At 42.4% G+C, this 27,802-nt stretch overlaps 1 protein-coding gene across 7 annotated transcripts in view; it reads left to right on the plus strand.

Moving 5' to 3' along the window:
• LOC136611258 (transcription factor 7-like) overlaps positions 1 to 27,802 on the plus strand; it is a 112,354-nt gene that overhangs the window by 70,672 nt on the left and 13,880 nt on the right. For 3 of the 7 annotated variants that reach the window (XM_066590697.1, XM_066590702.1, XM_066590701.1), the window contains 6 exons: positions 2,815 to 2,905; positions 10,857 to 10,943; positions 19,545 to 19,655; positions 19,977 to 20,139; positions 23,610 to 23,729; positions 26,634 to 26,682. In XM_066590697.1, coding sequence (XP_066446794.1) covers positions 2,815 to 2,905; positions 10,857 to 10,943; positions 19,545 to 19,655; positions 19,977 to 20,139; positions 23,610 to 23,729; positions 26,634 to 26,682 — 621 coding nt within the window. The remainder of the gene's footprint in view (positions 1 to 2,814; positions 2,906 to 10,856; positions 10,944 to 19,544; positions 19,656 to 19,976; positions 20,140 to 23,609; positions 23,730 to 26,633; positions 26,683 to 27,802) is intronic. The other 4 variants (XM_066590700.1, XM_066590703.1, XM_066590698.1 and 1 more) reach the window with 3 other exon arrangements.

Below are 27,802 nucleotides of genomic sequence, written 5' to 3' on the forward strand. Positions count from 1 at the left end.
TTGGTTGGCGTCAGCTTTGGGTTATTTTCTTTTTTATGTATATATTTATTTTATTCTGTAATTTTGTTTTACATATATATGCAAAAAAAATTTTTTATCTGTTTTCCCTGTGATGGCATATAAGACTTCTGGGGGCCATTCACATGTTGTTGTTTTTTTTGTTTGTTTTTTTTTGGGGGGGGGGGGGGGAGTTGTCATTACACACTTTCCCACTGTAGCTGGAGAATCCATAGGACCCCCAGTTACAGGGGAAAACCTCGCCTGTAGTGACAATAGTCACTGGCAGAGCTGATGAGGGACTTCTAGGACCCTGTAGCTCTGCTGTCCCACATGACTGCCGACTCCACTTTCACTTTTTGGTACATAGTGCTTATGGAGAGCTGTGTAATTAGGAAAGGAAAAGGCAGAAAGGGTTAAAAACTCCTCCTACCTTCTCCTTCTGGTTCTCAGCTGTGACTAACAGCTGCCAATCTGATATGCTTCTGATTGATTGCAGAAGCAGGAGCTTTACTCCCCGCTGTATTTTGACTATCGGCTGGGATTAAAGTCTAGGAGCAAGTGCCATAAATTTATGGTGCTTGGTCCTTAATGGGTTACTAAGCGGAATGGGAAAAAAACAGCTATTTCTGTTTTGCACTTTTTTCCCCCATGCCATATACCATGCAGTTTAAATTATGCGTTAGCCTTTATTTATGGCTCGTTAAAATTGTGGCAATACCATGTGGACCCTTATTGTGGTGCCAATGGACTGATGAAGGGGTCCCCCTCCCTATGTCAAACTTTATTGCAGCAGTTACTATTGACCATGGCATCTAAGGCGTTTAACGGCTCAGATAAGAAGGAACTGATGGCGTAGGCACAACTCTTGTTCTTATTCTATATGTACTATTACATCCTTCTGTGAATAGAACACTAATTAGGATGTAATAGTTTATACAGAAGGAGGAAGGGGTTATGATCACTTTTAATATGAGTGCACAAGAGCGGAAAATTCACAAACCTCACCCCCATCTAGGGTGCAACCTGCTGCTAGTAGCTGGAACAGTTGGTCAAAGGTAGGTGGTGCAAGTGGATTTGCTCAGGATGACAAATCGGCAAGGATAAGAGGGCATATGAAGAAAGGATTTTGGTTGGGGCCTTTTCATATGGAACGATTATCGTTCATTTTATGCAGGAATAAAAATCATTATAGTTTGCCAGTTTCGTATAAAAGGCGATTGTTCAGTCATTCAGAGACCATTCCTAGACTTCTCAGATAGACCAACGATGGATGATCATACTAGAACGGAAAAATGTAAACCGTTCTCTGCACTTCTAAACGGACATGGTTAAAAGCAAGCGACACTGTCATCGCTCCCTCTTCCAAAAATGAATTGCTCCATGTAAAAGGACCCTTGTAGTACTCCTAACCACCACACGAGACACAATTGTGGTCTGATCAGACTGTCCAGGATCCAGCCACCTGCTGTCTTTGTCACCTGCAGCTCCAAGATATAAGGGTCCGTTCAGATGGCGCGATTATCGTTTCAAAAATCGTTTAAATTGAACGATTAGCATTCACTTTCGTTTGTTTGAACGCAAGCCAACGACGAACGAGAATCGTGCGCTTCTCACTCGTCATTAAGTTTCTGCCACCGTTGTCTTCTCTTTGCGTTTTAAACTTAGATTTATTTTTTTTTTTTTTTAGTGTTTCAGGAATGTGAAACAATTCCCAACTTCTAAACCAGCGGCACCAGTGTGATGACGTCACCGACTCGCTCACTCGGGCAAACGAGAATCCTGAGTTTCTTGTTTGGTGTAAAACGACCATAAGTGGTTGTCAGTAGATGTTGGGAATTTTGACACCTACAACAATTTTTGTGCATTTTCACTCCTATTTTGACTCTCTAACTGCACCTAGTTAAGGCGCAATGGGAAGGTTGATGGTGACTCCACTCTGTACTGCCTAATCTGTTGTGATATATGGCTTCACTGCTACTTAGCATTTCAACTATAATGGTATAAGAACATGTTTTGGATTCATCTTGGATTTTGCTGCATCAAATTTCTGTAATGCTATTGAACAAGATTTCTGCAACTTTATTTATTTATTTACCTAATCTAATAATGTTTTTTGTGCTGAAAAATCACCCTAAAGTGCTTGTCATTGGGGGGTTCTCTGTTCATTTTCATTTTGCTGTCCACTGGCTGTTGTCAAAGCCGTAAAACCGTAAACAAATCCCATCTGCTGTATAATGTCTTCCATGATGCTGTTGTTTATGAGCGCATGCTGCAGAGGGACAGGTAGAAGGATCTCCTCTTCTATATGTGTAGATGACAGAACAGCTAGGCTATATCCACCAGATCAGGAAAAACTGGAAATCGCAGATACAGTACAGCCTGCAGAGAGGAAAAATGGTGATAACTATGGGATACAAGTCATACAATAGTCAGATATAGTGCTACAGAACACATTTCTTAGATTTGCCTGTACTCTTCATTAGTGCAGATTGCTGAAAGCTCACTGACCATTTAAAACTAAAAACTGGTGAATTAATTTGTAACATGCACATTTAATGAATAAAGGCTCACAAATTGCAAATAAATGACCTCATTAAGTTTAGAATGTTTCTTATTATCATAGTCCCAAATGACAAAATCTTTGTGCAGCGTCCACCTACCATTGGGGTCTCGCTGTCAGCCTTGAGAATAGAGCAGTCTAACAAACCTGTGGTTATAGCTCCAGTCGTGTATTGTACGCAGCAATGTTTAATATCTGTATTCCCAATTATACTACCATTTGTAGGTGAATATTTGCTTTTTTTTCTTCCACAGGTGCCCACAGACCTCCCCAAACACCAGATATTCCAGCATTTTATCCTATTCCTCCAGGAGGTGTTGGACAAATATCCCCTTCTATGGGCTGGTGAGTGCGCTCTGCTCATGAGGGGGTTCATTAGCCAAATAAATAAAATGTTGATGACCTGCGTGATCTTTTGACTATAGAACAAGTAAGATGAAAGTATAGGAGAGTCTACATTGCCAGCAATAAACAAATTTATACCCATTAAGGACACTTCCATTGTGTAACAAGGGCCATAAGGCTGCTCTCACACATGCCATTTTGGATATACATGGATGTAGTATACTTGGGTTAGGCCATCAATGTGTGGTCAACAAACTGAAGGGGCTGCAGTACTTGCTGAATTAAAGGGGTTTCTCTCTTGTTACTGATGACATTTGCTTTGGGATGGCTCGTCAATAGTAGATCAATGCGGGTCCAACATCTGGCACCCCTGCCTTTGCCTGTTTGACATACACTGTTCTGTACACTATGCAACAGCCTGGAATGGTGAATATTCCACTGCAGGCCTACTGCAGTATATGGAGCTGTGCCCGGCAGCTCCACAGAACAAGTGATTGGCAGGGGTACTAAGTGTCAGGGTAGGTCCTGAATAGTAAATTATCAGGACCTGAGAATAGGTCCCCAATAGCATAAGGGACGTCTATCACTCTTGTGCTTTGGAAGTCTCTTCCGGTTATCCGCCCCTGTTCACCGTGAAAAGGCAGTTGCTTACTAGTCGTTCCATTTAAGTGAGCTGAAATAAAGGGGCTAGGGCTACTGGGTGATTTCTTGCTCAGTACCCTCTTGGTTCCCGCTTTTACACAGGGCAACTATTGTGTAAAATCACTTTCAATTTGTTGGCCCATGTAAAAGTACCATAAATCCTGCAAAAACCCTTTCAACTTGCTGAAGGTTTAGATAAGAACAGACGGTGCTGAGGAAGCTTCAGGCTCCACATACAAGCAGACATTGGGCAGTGCAGTTTTTTGCAATGTTAATATGTAGCTACAGTTGCAGTCTAGAAAAATACTTTGCATGTAACTTAGTGCATTTCTGTGGACTGTAGCTCTTAATAGTAAAAAAAAACAAAAAAACACAAAATGAGAAAGTTACACTACACAAGTCTCTATGTGGATCTAGTCCTAAACTGGCTATAAACGTTATATGTATATTGGCCAAACTCCAATGTCTAGTCTCCTGTCCACCTAATACAGATTGGATCAGATTTCCATTACGGTTTCCTTTTATTCTCATGGGATAAGAGAGCGATGCTGTGTCGGGCAGCCAATTTCTCCTCTCTCTACATTCAGAACCCATGCAAACTCAGCCTAGCATGCAAGGGGTTGTCGGCAAGATGGCTGTCGGACCAGCGAGCCTTCATCAGACCACTATCTAATGTGTATGGCTGCACTCCCATGGGGCGGAATTTCCGTGCAGACCCTCCACAAGAACATTCCGCTGCATTTACAGTAGCAGCAAAGTGGACTAGATTTAGAAAATCTCATCCATATGCTGCAGGAATAACTCGCACAAAACCTGTGCGGAGAGTGACTTGTGGAACGGAATTCAAATCCGCGACATGTCAATTATGTTGCCATCTCCGCTGCGGGATTCGCCCCTTCTCAATAAAGGGGTGATTTCTGCACAGGAATGGTAGTCCACACCTGAATTAAAGCATGTGGATTTGATTTGCGGATCTTTGGATGTAGAAAACAAATCGCAGCATGCTTCATTTCAGTGCGGTTCCCGCACGGAGGGCTTCCATTGGAGTCCATGTAAGCCGTCCGATCCACAGCTGGCCCTACGGATGGGCCACCAATTCCATGGGAAAGCAGGAGTTTAAAAAAAAAAAAGTACTGTGCCGGCTGGCTCTTCCACACACATCCGCAGTACAGAAAAAGAAGACGCGGACAGGTAAGCGGGGTCCTGGGCCGCGGGCTCCCGCATGCAGAATCTGACCCGCCTGTGGACATGAGGCCTTAGGCTTAGAGCGCTATGGGGTATTCTACACTCTCGCAGATCATAATATAGAGCCCTCACCGAGGAGACAGAGACCAATCTCAAGCTGAAAGCAAAATATTTTCCTTCCTACCCATCAACTTTGATTTCCAATTGCAGTAATTAACATGTCAGAATCATTTAGGATAAAGGTGTGAAGGCCTTAATCCTTTTGTATTCTAGTAATTTGTCCCATGGAGTTACAAATGTCACTGTTGGATTAACTATGCGCCTTTCTGTTCTGCTTCGGGGACGGAATGTGGAACTTCAAAGGCAGCCGCTGCACTCCAGTGTCGGGTGTTTGTTGGTTTGATTACCGCATACACGATTAACTGTTAAGTAGTGTGGGAGTGATTGTTGTAGGACCGCTTGTAAACACAATGGCCACTCGCAGATAAAACGGGCCATGATTAGTGGAATCTTGGCGACACTTGGGCACACGCATAACACTCCCAAAATATGTGTGGTATGACGGAGGAGAGAGTGTTCCCAATGCTTGTCACATGGTTACTCCTAGGTGCGGACACGGGGTTTAGTGTGAGAAATGCTGGGGGAGCACTTTGACATCTGGTCCTGCATTGTAGTCATTCTCCATACTGTGGCAGGAATATTACTTCTGTACATAGGTCATGTTGGTCTGTATTTTCAGTCATGGTTTCTGCTAACCATAAAGAAATATGTGAAAACAGGACATGGATACACTGCAATTTTTAAACAGCTACCCTGTTTTCGAAAAGACATAGCCTGAAAATAAGCCCTAGCCTCATTTTTAGAGGAGCTTCAAATATAAGCCCTACCTAGCTGCATTACATAAAAAAAAGGAATACATTACCTAGCAGGCTCAGTCCAGGTCCCTCCCGCTGCTCTCCCCAGAGCTCCAAGGTGCTTCTTGCAGTCCTCGGCCGCCCACAGAAGATCACTTCCTGGTTATGGGATTCATAAATCCCGCCTCCACAACGAGTGATTTATGAATCCCATAACCAAGCAGTGATCTGTGGGCGTCCAAGGACTGCAAGAAGCACGTCGGAGCTCTGGAGAGCTGTGGGAGGAACCTGGACCGAGCCTACTAGGTAATATATAAGGCCCCCCGAAAATAAGACCTTTTGGGGCAAACAATAATATAAGACGGTATTATTTTTGGGGAAACACCATCATCTATTAAGTTTCCTATCCGTCACTTGGGGGGAAAAAACAGCAATTTTTGTGGCAGTTTTCTGAGCAAAAGACAGAATTGGCTTTGATCAAAAAACTAGATCAAAAACCGCAGTGGTATTTCTCTACTCAATGTGAGTTCTTTTGGACAAAATCCATGTCAATAGGAAAGCTGTTGGTATAGAAGACAGAATTTTAAAAGAAAGGTATCCAGCGAACTAAAGACCCATTACACCGGCCGATGATTGGCTAAGGCTCTCTTCACATCTCTGTTTGGCTTTTCCTGCTACATTGTGTGAGCATGGAATCGGATCCGTCCCATAACGGAATGGCGCAAGACGAACCCCGTTAACTGTAATGAGGTCCATTCATCTGCCTTCCTTCTGTCCAGCGAGTAATATGTTGGCGCTATACAAATAAAGATTGTAATAATTAGACTTTTGAGACAGATCTGTGCAGGATGCCACAAACGAAGCCAACAATTTTGGTGAAAATGTGATATTCACTATTGTCTTGACAGCTAATGAGTGCTGATCAATGTGTTCTATTGTCAGTCACTGCCTGTTATAGGCAAAGTCTACCAGTTTAAAAGACAGACCGGTCAAACAGCTTAATGTGAAATATAAGCATTGTATATCTCTCACTAGGCAGAGTTTCTATGCTTCAGTAACCATGTACGGCCAGGACCGTGTCCAACCACGGTGACCAATGGTCTCAAGATTTTACTGGTAATATTGCCCTTTCACCAGCCAAATCTTTCAGCCATTGATCACTGTGGCTGGGTGAGGCTTCAGACACCTGAAGTTACTGCAGTGTGCAAACCCAGCCTTATATTTTGTGTTTTAATCCCTTGCTGTTTTCAAAATATATCCAAATAAGGCCGCCTGCAGACGAGCGGGTCGGATCCGGCAGCGAGAATTCTCGCCGCGCGATCCGACCCGAGCGCCTGCAGGGACGAGCGCGTACTCACCCGCGCCTGGCGGCCCCGGCTCTTTCATGTGCCGGCTGCCGCGCAGCCGGCGATGCGCAGACCGGAGCCGGTGGCCGGGTGAGTGCGTGCCCCGCAGAAAATTAGGACATGCCGCGGTTTGTTTGCCGCGCGAGATTTCGCGCAGCCAAACCGCGGCCGTCTGCATAGGAGTGCGTATTTTAATGCACTCCTATGCAAACTTTCAGCGGCGGAAATCCCGCGGCGGGATTTCCGCTCATGTGCAGGCGGCCTAAGGTAGATGGAACAATACCTCTGCAACGCCACCTATTGGAAGGCAGCATTCCTGCAAGTCAATGTTAGACTCCTTATACAAGCCTTGTAACGATGACTGAGAATTGAAAGCCAAGCCAGAATCCATACACAGACGGCTGTTTCAATTCCCAGTCGTTGTTACAAGGCTTGTATAAAGAGTCTAACATTGACTTGTAGGAATGCTGCTTTCCAATAGGTGGCGCTGCAGAGGTATTGTTCCATCTCTCTTATTTGGATATTATCCAGAGGAGCATGAATGGCCGTATAAGTCTCCTCACTCACCTTCTAGGTGCTCTCCTTAAGGAGAAAAGATAGCATTCCTGACCAAAATCTATCCTTGAAGGGGTTGTCTCGTAGCAAACATCAGAATTTTACTTTACCCCATTCCCCCTGTCACCCCCAGGCATAAAATAGCAATTTAAAGCGGTTTTTAAACCGCTTGCTACTCACCGATCCGACGAAATATGGAGTTATAAAAATCTTCTCCCTAAGATGGCCGCCGGTCCTTTCCCAGGGATGCACTGCAGTTTTCTCCCATGGTGCACCGCGGGTCTTCTCCCATAGTGCACCATGGGCTCTGTGCATTCCATTGCCGATTGCAGCCTCCTGATTGGCTGGAATCGGCACACGTGACGGGACGGAGCTACGATGACGACGCGGTGACCGGCACGAGCGGTCCCATTCACCAGCCAGAAGCACGGACTGCGCAAGCTCGTCTAAAAACGCCAGAAGACATCAGAATTAGACGGCACCATGGCGACGGGGACGCCAGCAACGGAGCAGGTAAGTGAATAACTTCTGTATGGCTCATAATTAATGCACAATGTATATTACAAAGTGCATTAATATGGCCATACAGAAGTGTATAACCCCACTTGGTGCCGCGAGACAACCCCTTTAATGCTGGTGACTGTTCCCATCCATTTAATGCATTCAGAAGATCAGAAACTGCCTAACTACTGCTTAAGCACATGTGCATGGGGTATATCAGGTGTAAAGCAATCATAGTAGCATATATTTCTCTCTGGTCTTGGACTCCAGACTGCTGACTTTTGCTTTAATTCCCCCAGCAGTTTAGGAAGAGCTCTGTGCCTTTTGCAGCAAAAAAGACATTTCAGTTTTGGATGAACAGAGCTCATTCTTCTTTAAACTGTAGTGCTGCTTCTATCAGGGCTATGGACATGGGGTTGTTTCAAAGTTTTTAAGATTCTTTGCTTTAAGGTGACATCAAAAGCATGTTGGTAGCCCTTACAAAACCAGCGCTACAGCCCTTTGAAGTGAGGTTGGGAATAAATATAGCTGATGGGGAGGGAGAGGGGTACGAGCGCAGGGCAAAGAAGATCTGTGGCTTTCCTGTATATCTCTCTGCCCCAGGGGGGATATTTGCTCTCTGATTGTTACATATGGGATTTCTCCCAGAAAGAGTGGAATAATGAGGACTTGATCATTTAATCAATCCTTTACACCTTTTAACCCAGCAGATGCTGCAGTTATTACGGACCTTGAGATTCAAGCATTTTTACAGAAAAACACATTTTAAACTTTTTTTTTTTCTTCTTACACAAGACTTTCAACTATTGAAAAAACAAAAAAAATACATTTATCCAGCAACGCAAGTTCCGTAAAAAAATAATGCAAAAATAGACATTTTGTATTTACTTCATTTTACAAAACGAAAATAATAAAAATTTGTATATTCCTGAAAATGATACCAATAAAAACTGCACGCTATCCCGTGAAAAACAGGCCTGGACTGGAAAACACAAATGTCCTGGTCCTCGTATGTGCTGCCACACACTCTTTGTTAATATATGTATATATATATATATATATATATATATATATATATATATATATATATATATATATTTTTTTTGTGCAAAAGTGGTAAAACATTGTAAAACCTCCTATAAATTTGCGGTTGTCACAATTGTAATGACCAGGAGATTAAAAAATAAATGGCAGAAATAGTGAAATAGGTTTTTTTGTTTTTTTTCCATTACCCCCAGCAAAATAAATAAAAGTTCGTCAATACATTATATATACCTGAAATTGGTTCCTATAAAGTTAGAACTCGTCCCACAAAATACAAGGTGTCATACACAAGAATATAAAAAAGATCTGACTGCTGGAACACAAATGGGAATACGATTTCCTGTATATATTGCTTATGTCACAGAGTTCGGCATCAAATCTATTTACAAGAAATTTTATTCAAAATTTCCAATAAAAAGTGAACTTTTCAGGAGGGTTTTCCCAATTTTAATGTGACCGTTGGAAGGCTAGCAGAGTTCCGCCAGCTCTGTAGCCATGCTAGTGGCCACATTACCTGCAACCAATCAAAACCGTTCACTATCTGCAAACCTTCTTGGCGATGAAATCTATTAGAACATTGTAGAACTTTTCTTGATGTAATGACTAAACTTTGTGTACAGGTCATGCTGAATGCTCTTACATGGAAGACAAAAGTATTATGGGGTGGTTGGCTAACCAGAAAGAGGTTTCCGAGCACAGAGGCGAGGTTAGCAAAGAAAACTGTGAGAAGTGCGCGATCTTTAAAAGTCATCGCTTTCTGATCTTACAGAATCCTAGTTTTATCGCTCTGGTTTATCTACATGAGATATTGCCCCATGTGCTAATTTCGAGACATAACCTCATTTAATGGCATGGCATTTCCCTGATTTTGATTTTCTTGACCTGCCTGATGAAGGGGCCCCTGTGCTTCTGAAGCTTGCAAATATCATTTTTCTGGTTAGCCAATATTTGTATCGCCTCCATAGTATTTTTGCCCTTTTTAATATTATAGTATTTAACATGACAGATTTTTCTGGCTAACACAGTACCATGCTATTTTTGTAAAAATTAACAATCCCCCCCGCAGCAAATGCCTTCCGTAGCATGCTATGTAAAAGTCATTCTAGCTGCACACGAGCAAAAACCAGTTGCGGTTTCCGCTCATGGAGGAAGTCACAGCATGCTACATTTTCCAATGATGTCCACACGGACGGCTTCCATTGAAGTCAATGGAAGCCGTCTGACCTGGGGCCCGTCTGCAATGTACATGCGGACGGGTCACAGATTCCACGGGAAAAGCAGGAGTTTATTAAAAAAATATCTGTACTGTGCATGTCCGATGGCGGCTTGCTGCGACCATCCGCAGTACAGGAATAAAGAATGACACGCCGGCCACGACATGCAGAATCTGTCTTAGGTAGCCTAAGTGTACTAGTGATTTGGGGCTTTCTCTCTGCACCTGAGACAGTCCCACCTTCCTATATGTACATATCACATCCAAGAAGATATTTTAGGATCACCTCAGGAACAAGTCCTCCTTACCGATCGTTGCTGTTCTTCTTCAATCAGAAACTCTTGTGTGTGTTGACTGGTAGAAGGAGCACTTTTTCCTGAAAGTCTGTGTCCGTACCTTGTCAGGAACCTCTTTGAACTTAAATTCTAAGCACAAAGTTTAAAATTTTGATGTTCCTATATTCAAAAAGAAATCTTAGAATATTTGTTTTCAGTTTTTAGAAAACCTTTTTATTTAGATGTATTGTTCTGAAATTTACAAAAAAGTGAAATGACTCCTTTCCGTTTTGAGGCACCACATTGACCCCATGGATTGTTTTCTCCCACTCGCAGGCAAAGTCAGCCTGTCTATCCTCTCTCTTCTTGTGGATTTAGACAGCCATATTCACCAGCACTCTCTTCAGGTGCAGCGTACTCCAGGTGAGTATTGGACCAGTGAGAGCGCCTCCCTGTGTTCAGTGCTTTGCAGCTTCCAGTGCTTTTTTGCCATTCTCATCCATCCTGCAAGTTGCACTTGAAACCAAGTTTCCAGCTTTTAATTGTTGCCTTTGTCTCTTCCTAACGCCCACCTCTGGAGGGATGTCGCCTGTGAGTTACCCTTTGCAAATAAATGAGTGCAGCAAAAGAAACCAGCTTTCCAGCATTCCCATGCCGATTATATGTCTTGTGTATTTCTACGTCGTGACGTTCCTCTTCTGTTGGTTGTCTTTAAAGCCTAAGAGCACAGGAAGCGATCAAACAGTCCATTGATTGATTTGAGTCCATAAACGTTTATTTAGTGGCGTCCCTTACTTTGGAGGTAACACACCGCATTCGGAGCTCTTTGTAGTACAGTAGTGGAACCCATTCACAATTATGGATACTTTGTCTTTAGTGAAATTTGGGGACATTGAAGCTGAAGTTGCAAATAACAAAAACTTTTCTGTGTGTTTCCACGGTTACAGACTACAAACAAACCCTGTGTAATCTGGTCCTGCAGTTATACTCCTTTCCTTCTGTCATCTAATTCTTGAAATACATTTAGTAGATTAGCAAAAAGCCGAGGACAGGTGGTACGGGGTATGGCTGCTGGGTCAGACTACAAATTTTGTAGTCTCTTACCATGGAAACGTACAGGTCTGTTTAGGAGCTGTAGACACCCAACAATAGACCATTTTTATTTGACATTTTTAATTTTTAGATTCTCTAAAAGAACTAAATGCCTGTAGTGGTGGACATTACCTTTTTAAGTTTTATTTTTTAAAAAGTCAGTAGATTTTACAGAAAGCTAGGTCTAGTAAGTGTGACTTGGTTAAAAGTAATAAATTTTATTAAGTTTTATCTAAAAAAACACGATTGGGCACAACAAAGGACACAACACAAAATCTAAGTTGTAATGGAAAGGCGTTAACCCACCAAATAGTGGATAGAAAAATGATTGGTGGGTTTCAAAATTACAACTTGGTATTACTTCTGATACTCCGTATTTCTTAATGTCGCACGTCACTTAGGAATACAGTCTGCATGGGGGCTGTTCATGGATTTCCCAAAAACCGGAACCCCAATTAGATATCTGTAGTTTTATTAATATAATGACAGAATTCGACCAGAGATACTCAGGTTGCGGAAACGTGATGTTCAACCTGAGGAAGTGAATATCTCTGTCAAAAATACTGCCTAGTGGGCTGAAAAGTTTTTAACAGCTCAAAAGGACAGTATGTCAAGGAAATTGATTTTAGTCAATTTTTATTCCTTATGGCCAGTACTCCTACTCATGGCGACAATGTTTGAGCAGAAACTTTCAGATTGCAAGAAAGTGATATTCAACCTAAGAAGATAGTTATCTCTGTCAGAGCTTGTTGCCTAGTGAGCTAAGACTTGTGAACGGCTCAAAAGGACAGTGTGTCAGAGATTTTAATTTTGTCAATGTTTTTTACTCATTATAAACAGTACTCCCACTCTACGCGTTTCACCACTGAGTGTACGTGGATCCTCAGGAGACTTAGTACTTAGAGAGTAATACTAACAACAATAATGTTTACAGAGTTATGATGGTAAACAATTAGGGTATCACTCCATAGATAGAGTATCACTAAAATATTTAATCCTCAATCAGGAAATGAGCTCTTAGCGTTCAATTTGAGCTAGTAGGGTTTAACCTCGGTGAGGGAATAGATAAAGATTGTAAGTACGAGGTTCATTTCTTTCAAATGTTAAACCCTTCTTCTCTATCAATCCTACTTTCAATAGTCCCATGCCAGGTGTAATGGTCAATAGGATCTCCTTACAATGAGAGTAGGGATAAAGAGTACTACATGCATGAGATTACTGGGTTTGGAATTTTGGTCTGGAGGTAATAACTCTAACAGATCCAAATCCCCTATAAATGAGTGAAGGAGGTTTCAAGTCCTAAAGTCCTTAACTACTCATGCAAATACAAGCAATGAGGCCGTTAGCATAGCAGGACAAGGAGTCAATCCTCCCTAGGTACAGAGGAGTATTTTTCCCTACACCCTCCTTTCGGACTCCCTAGCCTACCATCAAGGCGATGGGAACTAACCTATGTCATGCTCTGACCTCTTGAGCACTCTATCTTTCTGTAGGGATTGCTGTCCATGCATTAACCTTGAGCTTACTGGGAGAGAGGAAAAGGGGGAAAAAAGATAGAAAAAAGAAAGGAGGGTGTAGGGAAAAATACTCCTTGTCCTGCTATGCTAACGGCCTCATTGCTTGTATTTGCATGAGTAGTTAAGGACTTTAGGACTTGAAACCTCCTTCACTCATTTATAGGGGATTTGGATCTGTTAGAGTTATTACCTCCAGACCAAAATTCCAAACCCAGTAATCTCATGCATGTAGTACTCTTTATCCCTACTCTCATTGTAAGGAGATCCTATTGACCATTACACCTGGCATGGGACTATTGAAAGTAGGATTGATAGAGAAGAAGGGTTTAACATTTGAAAGAAATGAACCTCGTACTTACAATCTTTATCTATCCCCTCACCGAGGTTAAACCCTACTAGCTCAAATTGAACGCTAAGAGCTCATTTCCTGATTGAGGATTAAATATTTTAGTGATACTCTATCTATGGAGTGATACCCTAATTGTTTACCATCATAACTCTGTAAACATTATTGTTGTTAGTATTACTCTCTAAGTACTAAGTCTCCTGAGGATCCACGTACACTCAGTGGTGAAACGCGTAGAGTGGGAGTACTGTTTATAATGAGTAAAAAACATTGACAAAATTAAAATCTCTGACACACTGTCCTTTTGAGCCGTTCACAAGTCTTAGCTCACTAGGCAACAAGCTCTGACAGAGATAACTATCTTCTTAGGTTGAATATCACTTTCTTGCAATCTGAAAGTTTCTGCTCAAACATTGTCGCCATGAGTAGGAGTACTGGCCATAAGGAATAAAAATTGACTAAAATCAATTTCCTTGACATACTGTCCTTTTGAGCTGTTAAAAACTTTTCAGCCCACTAGGCAGTATTTTTGACAGAGATATTCACTTCCTCAGGTTGAACATCACGTTTCCGCAACCTGAGTATCTCTGGTCGAATTCTGTCATTATATTAATAAAACTACAGATATCTAATTGGGGTTCCGGTTTTTGGGAAATCCATGAACAGCCCCCATGCAGACTGTATTCCTAAGTGACGTGCGACATTAAGAAATACGGAGTATCAGAAGTAATACCAAGTTGTAATTTTGAAACCCACCAATCATTTTTCTATCCACTATTTGGTGGGTTAACGCCTTTCCATTACAACTTAGATTTTGTGTTGTGTCCTTTGTTGTGCCCAATCGTGTTTTTTTAGATAAAACTTAATAAAATTTATTACTTTTAACCAAGTCACGTCTGTGAATAGGGCTTTTTCAAATTTTCAGTCGACTTGTGCTGCCCTCTCTGTGAATACAAGGTCTAGTAAGTGGGTGCTTTTTTTTTTTTCTTCTTCTTCTTCCATTTACACTGTATGATGATATGTAATGATTGGCCACCTCGGCATTCTGTACTTTTTACATACGGTTTACCAAATGGCACATTAGATAATTGACAGGCTTTTTCTTACTCTGCATGTGTGTCTACATAGAGGTGTTTTCAGCCTAACTACATTGGATTAGACAAATACATAAGTATGTAACCTATTGAATCCCACATATGCCTTCGTACTTCGTGCTCAATTGTAAATGCAGAAAGTAGTGTGCGATGGAAGAAAATGGGGTATGACTAAAAAGATCTAAAAAAATATATAATTTGTGTGTGTGTGTGTGTGTATATATATATATATATGTATGTATGTATGTGTGTGTATATATATATATATATATATATATATATACATGTATGTATGTAGAATTGCTCTATAAAGCAGTACTCCATCTACTAGCCCAGGTGGTATGTCATTGGACATCATTAATATACCTTTAATTAAAAGAAGAAAAAAAAAAGATTGTCATGAAACATTTTTTGGCATCTCATGATTGTAAGTGTCAGGCTTGCAGGTTCTGAGCAGGTCGCACACAGCAGATGCGAGAATCAAGATTATTGCGGGAAAAGAAAATGTCATAAGTAGAATCCGTGTAACGGACTGTCTTATTCACAAAAGTGTGATGGCGTTGGTGAGCAATGTGCAGGCTGTACAGACAGACACCAGCAAATACCATGTGAAATTAGCTTAATGCAGATGTTGAGTGCGATATCGGGCCGTGAAAGTTGGCCTGATGTCACGCTCGCCAACGTGCGATGTCCCCGCGGATTCGAGACATTTTTCCGTCAAAACCGCCTTGCATCACTTCAGGAAAGTGGCGATCCTCCGCTGAAGCTTTTAGTTTTCCATTGTTTTCAATGGGTAAACCTCGAATCGCACGCTGTGCTGGTCCATTGGCACATGCACATAGGACATGCCGCAATGTTCTTTCTCCCACTGATTCTGTATTGATTGCCTATCCTCTCTTGAGGATTTTTTTTTTTTAAACAAGAATGAATACCTATTTAAACCGGAGATTATATACCCACTGTTTTCCTACGTCGTACATCACCCCAATCCTCCCCTTCACCTTCCCTCTCAAGTTCTATTAACTTTAAATGGGGAGTTTAGAAGTAGGAATCTAAGTGGGGGAAAAAACAAGAGGGGGTAACAGGACTGATTACATTTTGACTGAGCAACTGAACTGTCATTTTCTTTGTCCTTATAGTTTGTGTCGTTACTCCATCTTGTGGTGTAATCTAGTATTGCATCAGCAATGGAAACTTTTTTTTTTATAAATGTAGAGAAGGTGTAGTAAGCAGCAAGTTCTGCATTGACCTCTCATATAGGTGAAAGCCGAAGTTGTATATGTTATACTATATAATTACATACATTCATTCATTCATTCATTCATTAACAGTCAGGCAGATCTGATAATCCTACAGTTTCTGGCACAAAAAGACCCAGGACCTGAGTGTTATAATGGTGTTTTGTTATTTTCTCTAAATCTAAATTAAAGACTTTTCTGCTTACTACACATGATTGTCCGCCCAAGAGGAGGATGTAGTGATACACATGGCCTCTATTTGTGGTAGATTTTTTTCCTGGTTTGTCACAAATTTCAACCATTGCTATGCAATAGACGAAAATTCCATTTCAAAAATCGTCACATCTGAACATGACCAAATGATCAAAACGTACGTGACCTGTTTATGTTGAACATCTTGCAGATTAGTGATGGTGTCGCTGTAATTGAGGCACGCTGCAAAGCAGAAATTGTCGCCCATGATGAGAACATGCAAAAAAAAGACGAGTATACAAATGGCGTACACTTAGGTCCACGGGCAAATTCGGATTTTAAATCCGCAGCGTTTTTCCTGCACACGGATCCGCGCCCCATAGGGATGCATTAGACACCCGCAGGTAGTAAAATACCTGCGGATGTCATTTTTTCCCTGCAGGCGCAGGTCCTGCGTGCAGGAAAAAATCCGGACATGCTCCATTCAGGCGCGGGTCTCCCGCAGGGACGGCTCCCACAGACTTCTATAGAAGCCATCCGGATCCGCGGGAGACCCGCACCTGATTTAAACTCCCCTGCTCCAGACGATGCAGGTCTTTCTATCTTCGCGGCCGGAAACTTCTTTCTTCGGCCAGGCGGATGTGCCCGGCGCATGCGCGCGGCACGCAGACGACGTGCCGAGCACATCCGCCGGGCCAAAGAAAAGATCCGGCCGTGATGGAAGGAAGACGCGCACGGACCGCTGCGGGTAAGTTTATTCTGATTTTTTTAGCATCATATCCGCGGGGCAGGAGGGATCCGCTACGGATTCTCCATGGAGAATCCGTAGTGGGCCTTATTTTCCCGGTGGACATGAGGCCTAATGGGTTCACAGCTGCGTTGGGGCTCAGTTCAGGGTTTCCATCTCTCTGCTCAGTTTTTGGAGGATGTAAAACTGAAAAGGACTGATTAGTTTTTCTCGAAAAACCCATTTCATTCTTGTTCACATGAAAATGTCAGACGCACTAAATCCTCGCGCCTAACAAAGATAGGACATGTGACTGCAAGGTCCCATCTAAGCTTCGTGGTGCGTGAAAAGATAGGACCTGACCCATCTTTGGTGCGTGCTTTCCATAGACTTCTATGAGAGCAGGATTACACGCACCTCGGATCGTGTGAACGGGGTAATTTAAGTACCAGGATTTAACCAGTTCACCCGATCTTCGGAGCTGTATAGCAATGATATTTGCATGCGACTATACTGTGCGCCCACAGCGCTTGTGTGTCCGAGCCCTAAGGTTAAGGGCATCACTAAGCTGATCGAACTTGTTCTTCCTAAAGTTTAGTATTTTCGTAGCTCCCCTGTAAAACTCTCTCTTGAAGGACAAGTTGAAAATTATTATATTACAGTCACTATTTCCCAGGTGCCCCCAATCTGCACCCCTGTTATTTTGTCAGGTCTGTTGGTTAATATCAAGTCCAAAATGGCCATCCCCCTAGTCTTGTACAAGTTGGGTGAGGTAATTGCTACATAAAAGGTTGGTATATAAAATGAGAAGGCTTGGTTTGGGCAAGAATGTGTGTAAGTAACTGGCTCAGTGATAGAAAGCAGAGGGGGGGGGGTTATTAATGGTACATACTGCGATTGGGTCACCTCATTAGTGGGGTACCACAGGGGGCAGTATTGGACCTTAGTAATTTTGATATATTTATTAATGGCCTGGTAGAAGGATCTCCATCTACACAGCCCCTACTGGACAGACTATCAGGAGATTTGGCCTCCAATACCAGCTCTACGCTGATGACACCGAGCTATATACCTCTTCCTGTGACATCTCTGCACCTTTCCTCCAAAACATCACCGACTGTCTGTCTGCTGTCTCTAACACCATGTCCTCTTTCTACCTAAAACTAAACCTCTCTAAAACTGGCCTACTGGTGTTTCCCCCCTCCACTAACCGACCTCATCGTGACATCTCCATCTTAGTGTGTGGCGCCACCATAACTCCTAGACAACATGCCCGCTGCCTTGGGGTTATATTCCACTCTGATCTCTCCTTTATCCCTTACATCCAATCTCTGGCCCGAACATGTCAGCTGCACCTCAAGAACATTGTACGAATCCACCCTTTTCTCACCGTGGACACGCTAAAAACGCTTACTATTGCCCTCATCCACTCCCGGCTCGATTATTGCAACTCGCTGCTGATCGGCCTCCCCAGCGCCAGACTTTACCCCCTCCAATCCATCCTGAATGCGGCAGCCAGGCTCATCTTCCTGTCCAGCCGCTACTCTGACTGACACAGGGCAGCGTCGTCCCTGCACTGGCTTCCTGTTAAATACAGAATTCAATTCAAACTCATTACCTTCATCCATAAAGCTGCCCACAGCACCGCGCCGCCCTAAATTGCTTCCCTCGTCTCAATCCACCACCCAACCGGTGCCCTCTGCTCTGCTAACGAAATCAGATTAAGTGCCCTTTTAACTCGAACCTCTCATTCCCGCCTCCAAGATTTCTCCAGAGCAGCACCGGTCCTCTGGAATGCACTATCTGGGCAATCCCCGGCTCAAAATATCAGGCGTGCTCTAAAAACGCACCTCTTCAAGGAAAGCATATCATATCCCCTAAACCAAACCCTTCTGTACCCCCTGATAATATGCTCCCTGTCCTACTGACTGCAATCTCTGCCAGCCGCCATCAACCGCCCCCTGCAGTCACACCAAATTTGTAAAAAAAAAAAAAAAATGTTTTCTAAATCTCCCCCCCCCCCCCCCCTCCCCTCCAGTTTTTAAATTTGTCCCAACATTGGGACTTGAAGTCCACTATTTTTGGTCACTGTTATAATGGACTAATATACTGATGTCTAGCAGTGTATGAGGCTTGACCAGAAACTGAGTGTCATGGGCCACCATAGATGGCAGACCCAGAAGGCCACTTTTAACCCTTTCCTATCCTTTTTTGGATTGAGGGTTTCCTAGGGGCTTGCTGTTTCTGCTGTTATACAACAAGCCAGTAACTATATGATGAAGCACGTTGGGTCAGCGCGATCAGCAGAATACTGTAAGTATACCCTGTCTGACATCTTCTGACATCATCGGAGCTTTACAGACCTTAGTGAATATGTTGAAATGCATCTGACAATGGATTGGAAAGGATTAAACCTTCAGGTGCCATAGCAACCAATTGAGTGAAACCCCATGATGCCATTGCGGGGTTCTGATGGGTGACAGAGCCCCCTCTCACTGTTGGTCTTTAACATGTTGAGGTCACATTGACCATGGCATATAAAGGTGGTTGCTCCAGTCCCCACTATTACAGTAATGGCCAGGGAGACCCGTGCCAGGCTTCTAATGCAGCGCCATGAAAAAGCAGATGCCTTAGAATTGGGCATTTACCGACCGCTGTAAACGAGCATATAGGCGGTTGTTAAAGGGTTAAACCTATATATGACAAATCCCTTTGAAACATAAACCTATATATGTCAGACTGCGACAACAAAACATGTAATATGTTCTCCTTATTGACCAAATGAGAATTAATCTGTAGGAAATGTTCTTGTTTTCAGGTTTACCCATCCCCTAATGCTTGGCTCTGGTGTCCACACAACAGGAATCCCTCACCCAGCCATAGTGCCTCACTCAGGGAATAAAGATATGGAATGCTATGACAGGGGCATGTAAGTAGCTACAGCAACTGTTGTTTTGTTGATTCTGGTTGGTATTTTTGGTTTTTTAAGTTTTTAAATAGTGTTTTTGTTTTTTGTCTTTGGAAGTGGTCAATTTTGGTTCTTAAATGGAGCGCTGGAAAGATGACCTATGTCCATATGCTGTATTAGGATATATGAATTCATACTATTGTGTTTCAGGTTAAAATATCATGATATTTTGTGGGCAGCTATGAAAACCTTTGTTTTGTTAGATATATGATGCATCTAATAGTGTGAAAATACAGTTAATCTACTTTCTCATAATTTAGGGAACATTATTTTGTCTTCCAGGAAACCTCACTTAGAACCAAAAAGAGAGAAGGAACCCAAAAAGCCGACCATTAAGAAACCACTGAATGCTTTTATGTTATACATGAAAGAGATGCGTGCAAAGGTTATTGCTGAATGCACATTAAAAGAGAGTGCTGCCATCAATCAGATTCTAGGAAGGAGGGTGAGTTAATGCTGGTCATTTTACATCTTATACTTTTGGGTATGAAGTATACATATGCGTAGAGATCCAACAGGGCATTGCCATATGAGTAACTATGTACTATCAGAAACCTATGACAGCCGTGGGATCTCTTTCAGTGTTAGATATATCCGGATTATGGGTTATACACCTGTGTAACTTCAAGCTGTTATTTTTCAAGACCTAAGCTGTTAAGAAAATGGTTTACATCTTTTAGTAGATCCCCTTTATTTACCAAACGTGGTCATAGGGCCCATTTACACACAAAGATGATCGCTCAAAAGATAGCATTTGAGCGATCATTCTGCATAAACTACTACTTGGTATTAATGCCTATTAGTAGCATGTGAGCCGCTGGGAGCTGCATTCAGAGAACACACCACCCAGGCAGAACACAGCGTGCGGTCCGTCTTATCAGCTCATCTGCCGAACGATGGATTTCATGCTAAACTGAAAATCATTGTTCGGCAGAAAAGTGAAAGATGGGCACATTTACATCAAACGATTATCACTCAAAAGATAGCTTTTGAGTGATAACACAGGTCTGCAAAAAAAAATTTTTAAGAGCTATTTTGGTTATTCCACGTAATCTTTATATTTTTCGGTACATTGGATCCGAAAATGACCTCCGTTTTGTCATAGGACATCACGTTGCCTGACAATTCAGTTATCTATGTTAAATAAGACAATACCTCAAAATAAATGAAAATAGGCTTATAAAATTAATTTTTAATTACAAATTTTACATGAAAATCATTTAACTGAAATGAGCCGCTAAAACGCACTAAAATCGTTTCTTCTTCCCTGTGAGGCTCCTCTTGGTACATTTACGCTTGTGAGTAGCATTTGGAATGTCTCTCTGAAGCATCCAACAGTAGTCTGCCATCACTGTAATGCTCCATTTCCCTGGTATCTTATTTCCATCTCTTTAATGTCCTGGTGGAATCGGTCACCTTGTTCTTCACTCACAGCTCCCAAATTTTAAGGAAATGCACTTTCAAACTCAGGCAACCTGAAGCTTGAAATGCTTTCAGCATTCGTCCGACAATCTTTTTGTAGTCAGGATCTTTCTTAGTGCCTAAAGTTTTCTCTACCACCTCTTTAAATGAAATCAACCTTTTTTTTTGAGAATCAGTCATGGTATTGACAAGCTCTTGATCAGCTATAAGCCTTCTAATGCCTGGTCTGACGAACACACCTTCCTTCAATTTTGCCTCTGAGAGGCCTGGAAACTTGGTGACCTAATATTTGAAGCATTCTCCATCTCTTGGAAGTGATTTCATGAATTGTTTCAGCAATTCCAATTTTATATGGAGAGGTGGTAGAAGAACTTTACGAGGAGGTACCAAAGTTTCTCGGAGGACATTTTTTTGACCGACTGTGCGCACCCTCGGCTGTCAACTGTTGGTCCAGTGATTTTTGTCAGTCTTGACTGTCCCATAGGCACAGAAAACAAGGGTATTTGGTATATCCAGCTTGTTGCCCGAGCAGCATGCACAAGACCTTTAAATCCCCACACACTTGCCAACCGTGGTCTTCATATTAAAGTTTATGAAGAACCAATTCCAAGTTCTTGTAGATTTCCTTCAAGTGTACAGAATGACCTACAGGGATGGAAGCGTAAAAAACGCAGTTGTGGAGCAAAACTGCTTTGAGACCTCTTTTTGAAGAATCTATGAAAAGATGCCATTGCGTTGAATCATATTGGATTTTGAATTGACTCATCAAACCTTCGACATTGATGCAATAAACCAACTTGTCTTCCTGGGCAAAGTAAGGAATGAACACCTTTTAATGATGTCTGAACCATGAAAAAGGCACTCCTGGCAATAATAAGTTCTTGCTTTTGAGCCTTGAACCGAGTAACTCAGCGGCATCTTTGGCAAGATTCAAGTCTCTTACCAAATCATTCATCTCCTGGGAAAAAATATTTTGGTCTTGTATCATCGTCATCTGGTTCAGGTATGACTCCACCTTCATCAGAACTAGGTAGCTCTTCCAAGGTAGCAGGGGGCTTGGGTACTGGTATATCTGTGCCATGGGGGATGGGACAAATTGCTGAATGAAGAATGGGGTATGAAATGGAATTCTTCCATTTGGAATTATACCCTTTCACATTGCATGAACAAAAGTAACAGTCGTCACTATGGTTCTTTTGCTCTCAGAATACCATAGGAATCTCATAACGGAAAAGTTTTTCTTACCCTTGAACCAATTTCGGAGGTCCTCAACACACCGTTTGCACACTTTATGGGGCGCCCAAACTTTATCTTGATCTCCAAGTTTTAGTCCGAAGTATGCGAAGTATACTTTTTTCACAAATTCCGTAATATCTAGCTGTTGCTTCAACAATGTATATTCACCACAAATGAAACACAATCTGTCAGACGAATTAATACGCTTCCACGGAGCCTTAATGCTAACTTGGGGAAACATGATTTAAGAATGGCAAGCTAACATAAAGAGATTATGGGAGTTACTGCCTGTCTTTCCATTTGTCAACGGCCGCAGCAGCAAAGAACCAGTGTCACTGGCAGCGGCGCAGACACTGAGCGGGGGAAGGAGCGGTCAGCGGCCACACCAGCAGAGAGCCGGCGTCTGGAACAGAGCTGACAGTCGGCATGGACACGTCTGCGGAGGGAGCAGATGACCAGGGAAAATTCTCTGTGGCTTCGTAAGTCACAGTGTAAGGGCTTCGCCAGTCGTGATGGGAGGGCACAGCCTCACAGCAGGGGGATTCCTAGAGCAGCTGCAGTATCACACTATCAGTTCGCCACGGGAAGAAGGAAGGGGGACGGCTGCTCCGGGGAGAGTGATTGCTGCAGCATGCTAGGACCTTGCTCATGGCAGCCAATCAGCTCCTGGGGGAGTCACCACCCTGTATCTTGTCTCCACCATACCTCTGGTGGCATCAACATACAATAGTACCACAAACGAAAACCATGAAAAAAAATTGAATCAAGCCTGTGCATGTCAGAGCTTGCGCAGTCAGCTTGCAATATGTTGATGCTGGTTTCCATTAGCCCACTCTGGAAGTTCTTTTCTTTAAAATGTTATGTTTTTTTGGCATTATATATCTTAAATGCACCAATGTGAATTAATAGTAATTTTGACCTTAAATTTAGTTAAAAACCCTAAGATAAAAAAATACCAAATTGTGAAAAATTTGCTAAATTTGAAGAGCATTTTGTGGTAAATCCTGACGTCTAGGAATTTTTTTTCAAATTTAGTTTAGTTTTCGCCACACCAAAATACATGGAAATTAGTTGAAAATAATCAAACAGCTTTTTAGTCGCAGATCTGTGTAATCATTATGTGTAAAAGGGCCTATAGACTCAAGGTAAGTAGTGGCTAAAGTCTAGTCCTCTATTCTGCTTGACTCCTCTACAAACCCCTGATGTGTTTGGTTATTTATACTGGAAAATACTGATTGGTGTTACTTATTTGTCTAGTGGCATGCACTCTCCAGAGAAGAACAGGCAAAGTACTATGAACTGGCTAGGAAAGAAAGGCAACTCCATATGCAGCTCTACCCTGGCTGGTCTGCTCGGGACAACTATGTAAGTAATAAAGTATGTATTCCCAATGTTTCTATATCTTTTTATATTATATTGTGTTTCTAATATTGCCAAACATTGACTTCTTAATCCAAACAGGATAATAACATTGTGTGAGATATGGTTATAGTTGAATTATGATACACGTAGAACATGTTCAATGGTTAGCCGAAGGCCAAAGGAGTGTCCTTTTAACCTCCCTTTGGCCTTTATACATCAGTGTACCACACAAAAAGGTATGGAAGGACATAATAGACTGCACTATTCCATACCATGGAGTTCTGTTAAAAAAATATGTAAAAAGTTAAACAGATATTATTATAGCCTATGAGAGATGGATACGTTAAATGGCTGCCTAACTATGGCGTCTGTCGCCCATAGAATATTGGCATCCATTTAACAGAGCCATTATGAAAAAACAAAAATGTATCCATTAAACAGATTCCATATTGGTCTATGTCTATTGCCACTTGTAGGCATCCATCAGTGTCTAACATATTCTTTTCCCAGCATACGTGCTAAACTGGAGCAAAACACAAGATGTGAATAACCCTTTGAAATAGCAAATTAAATGTTCTATATCCTTCCTGTTGAGATAAAAGAAAGTGGTGGAGTTTTTGGTGGGTGTCCCAGAACATCTATCTTTAGACTCATGTTAAATGCATCAATGTGTTCCCAGCACTTGGATTCCCTTTTTTGGAGTGTAAACCATTGATTTATGTCCTAATGTATTTATGGGAACAGAATGATTAATTGGACAAACCCAATACATTTTTGCTCATTGTCATGTCTGTTGTAGAGGTCATTAATCATAATTACCAGAGAATGTGTTGTTTGGAGATTGTAACTAGTCAGTCATAATGATCAGATTATACCATTATATATGTCTATTATATATACTTTTAAAGGTTTTATTTATGCTTTTATCACAAAAATACAAAATTACAGAAAAACAAAAGAAAATCGAAAAATAAAGTAAACCCTCCATATATTTCCTGCAGCGTCAAACAAGACGATCATAGCGATTTACCTACATAGGATTCGTAAACATCTGGGAGTAAAGCAGAGTATAATAAAGCATAGAAAATACTCATTTTAATGACCCTATGCAATTACAGGTGTAGAAATAAAATTAAAAAATCACACCCTAGACGAATAGACTCTACAAGTCTTGTTGTGAAAAAAGAAAACCGAAAAGAGTGGAGTTTCTTACACACAAACACACACATCCATTCACACATAAAAACTCCCTCGTACCTCCACCCCATCCACATCATACTAATCCCTTTCTAAAGCCCCATTTACACGCAAGGATTATCGCACAAAATTCGTTCAAACGATAATCTTTTGCATGTAAAAGTTTCCATCTTTCACTCTTTGGCTGAACCATGATTTTGAGGTAAGCATAAAATCCATGGTTCAGCTGCAGAGCGATAGCAGGGACCACACTCTGTGTTCTCCACGGGAGCAGCTGATTACATTGTATTCAGCTGACAGCCTGCAGCAGCCCATGCACAGACAATGTTGCTGAGTGCAAAGTCCAGACCACATGCTGGGATTTGCAAACAGCTGCTGGAGGCTAATTTACATGCAAATAAGGCCGATAAAGTGCTAATGGACATTAGTGCCCATTAGTACTTCATTCAAAATGATCCCTAGAACAGTCATTAGTTTGAAAGATTGTCTTTGTGTGTAAATGAGCTTTAATACAAAACAAGCGGTGACTCTACATATTCAAGGTCATTACTTAAACAGCTGTCTCAGTTCAGTTGATCCATCTTGAGGACAATTCCTGTTCATATATAGAATTTAGGACAATGGGATAGAAGAATTAACCAAGCAGAGCCAATGGAGTGAAGCAGAAGAATCTGTGGATTTCCAGTACAGAATTATCACTTCACAGGCACAAAAAAGTTTAAATCCTTAAAAAAATAAAAAAGCTTCCCATGCGTGTTCTCCATCTCTAGTTCCTTGCCCAAAGTCCTCAACAGATATGCATGTAGTGCGCATAATTTTCTATAATTGCAATATGGTTTCCCTCAATTAAGGACATCTGACTTAGTTTAAGGCAGGACCAAACTGAGTGGAGGAGGGCCCACTATCTGCTTGGATGAGGAAAGCCCGAGGCATTTTACCTTAACATGTGTAGTAAATGTAATTGTATCTTAATCCGAAGATCCCTAGCACTTACTACGGGGGAAGGGAAGGTGTCTTGAGCCTCTTGCCCCGCATCCTCAAACAGATTGGGAAAATCTGACTTCCATTTCTCATAAGCCTTACTGAAGGGCTCTACTTGTCCCCTCCAAACAACCATAAACTTGAGTAAGTGGCTTACACAGATCAGGAGTACTGAGACTCTCCAGTTCACCACAAGTGAATGATAAACTACCACATTGTGACTGCAGAGCGTGCTGGAGCTGAAAATACTGGAAGAAAACCTTTCCTGGGACTTCTAACTGTCTTGTAGATTTTTAAGCGAAGGAAAGCCTCTTTGGGATAAACATGAGATATGAATTTTATTCTGATCCACGCCCAGTACGCCGCCCCAGGGTGATCCAATAAAAAAGGTCCATGAGGTTTAGACCAGCCCTGGGCAAGAAGCCATCCCCATGCTCACACTTTACCGCCAGCCCCAGTTTAGATGAGACAAATAAATGATAGTATTAGTTTATTGTGAGGTCCTAGAAACCCAAGGAACTTGAACTAGTAGTGGCAGCTGTCAACTGGAGACCAAGCCGGCACACGAATGCTGGTTTAGATCTGTATAGTTTTTACAAAAATCCCACAAAACACAAATAAGAAATCAAAAATGTTGTCTCTTTGGGGTAAATCAGCGTGCCTTCACTTGCCTTTCTATGTATTTTGCTACAGTATGCCGTTGAGTAACTAGATCAAATAATTCTAATTTTTATTTCATAGGGAAAAAAGAAACGAAGGAGCAGAGAAAAGCATCAGGATTCCAGCTCAGGTGAGATGTTCAGATGTGTCCTCCTAGGATTACTATTGAGGCGGCTTTGTAATGCTAGAAGAACATTTCCACTTACCAGGATAAAACCTGAATCCAGTGCTCAGACAGATCTGTTCACACATGCTGGTATAGGAGTAGTCCTCAAACTGGAAACCACTACTTTGGCCCAATACTACAGCTCCGTGGTTTTAGGCTTTATCTATGTTTTTGATACACATTACCTAGTTCATGTTAATAGGCTTTTCAAAAATCCCATTGACTGCAATGGTCCATCTAACTGTTTTGCTGCTGAAGCCATTTACCAAAACCGTATTGAAAATTCTACATCTAAATGCAGCCATAGGTGGACTGGACGAAGCGGACTTGTCAAGTTGTCACTGCAAATACCAAATCAACCTTCCTCTAAACCCTCTGTACATTTTGCGGTTGGGTTGCCAAATTAATGGCATTCAGCTGTAACTGATGGCTTCAGGCCCTACCTCTTCTGACCGCACACAAAAGCCTTCAGATGACAGTGCTGTATGTTAGCCTAAATCAACGCAGAAAACATGCTGTGACTGTGGAGGGGAGGTGCTGCTGTGACTGTGGAGGGGAGGTGCTGCTGTGACTGTGGAGGGGAGGTGCTGCTGTGACTGTGGAGGGGAGGTGCTGCTGTGACTGTGGAGGGGAGGTGCTGCTGTGACTGTGGAGGGGAGGTGCTGCTGTGACTGTGGAGGGGAGGTGCTGCTGTGACTGTGGAGGGGGAGGTGCTGCTGTGACTGTGGAGGGGGAGGTGCTGCTGTGACTGTGGAGGGGGAGGTGCTGCTGTGACTGTGGAGGGGGAGGCGCTGCTGTGACTGTGGAGGGGGAGGCGCTGCTGTGACTGTGGAGGGGGAGGCGCTGCTGTGACTGTGGAGGGGGAGGCGCTGCTGTGACTGTGGAGGGGGAGGCGCTGCTGTGACTGTGGAGGGGGAGGCGCTGCTGTGACTGTGGAGGGGGAGGCGCTGCCGTGACTGTGGAGGGGGAGGCGCTGCCGTGACTGTGGAGGGGGAGGCGCTGCCGTGACTGTGGAGGGGGAGGCGCTGCCGTGACTGTGGAGGGGGAGGCGCTGCCGTGACTGTGGAGGGGGAGGCGCTGCCGT

This window comes from Eleutherodactylus coqui, chromosome 2 (assembly GCF_035609145.1).
Source record: "Eleutherodactylus coqui strain aEleCoq1 chromosome 2, aEleCoq1.hap1, whole genome shotgun sequence".
Lineage (NCBI taxonomy): Eukaryota > Metazoa > Chordata > Amphibia > Anura > Eleutherodactylidae > Eleutherodactylus > Eleutherodactylus coqui.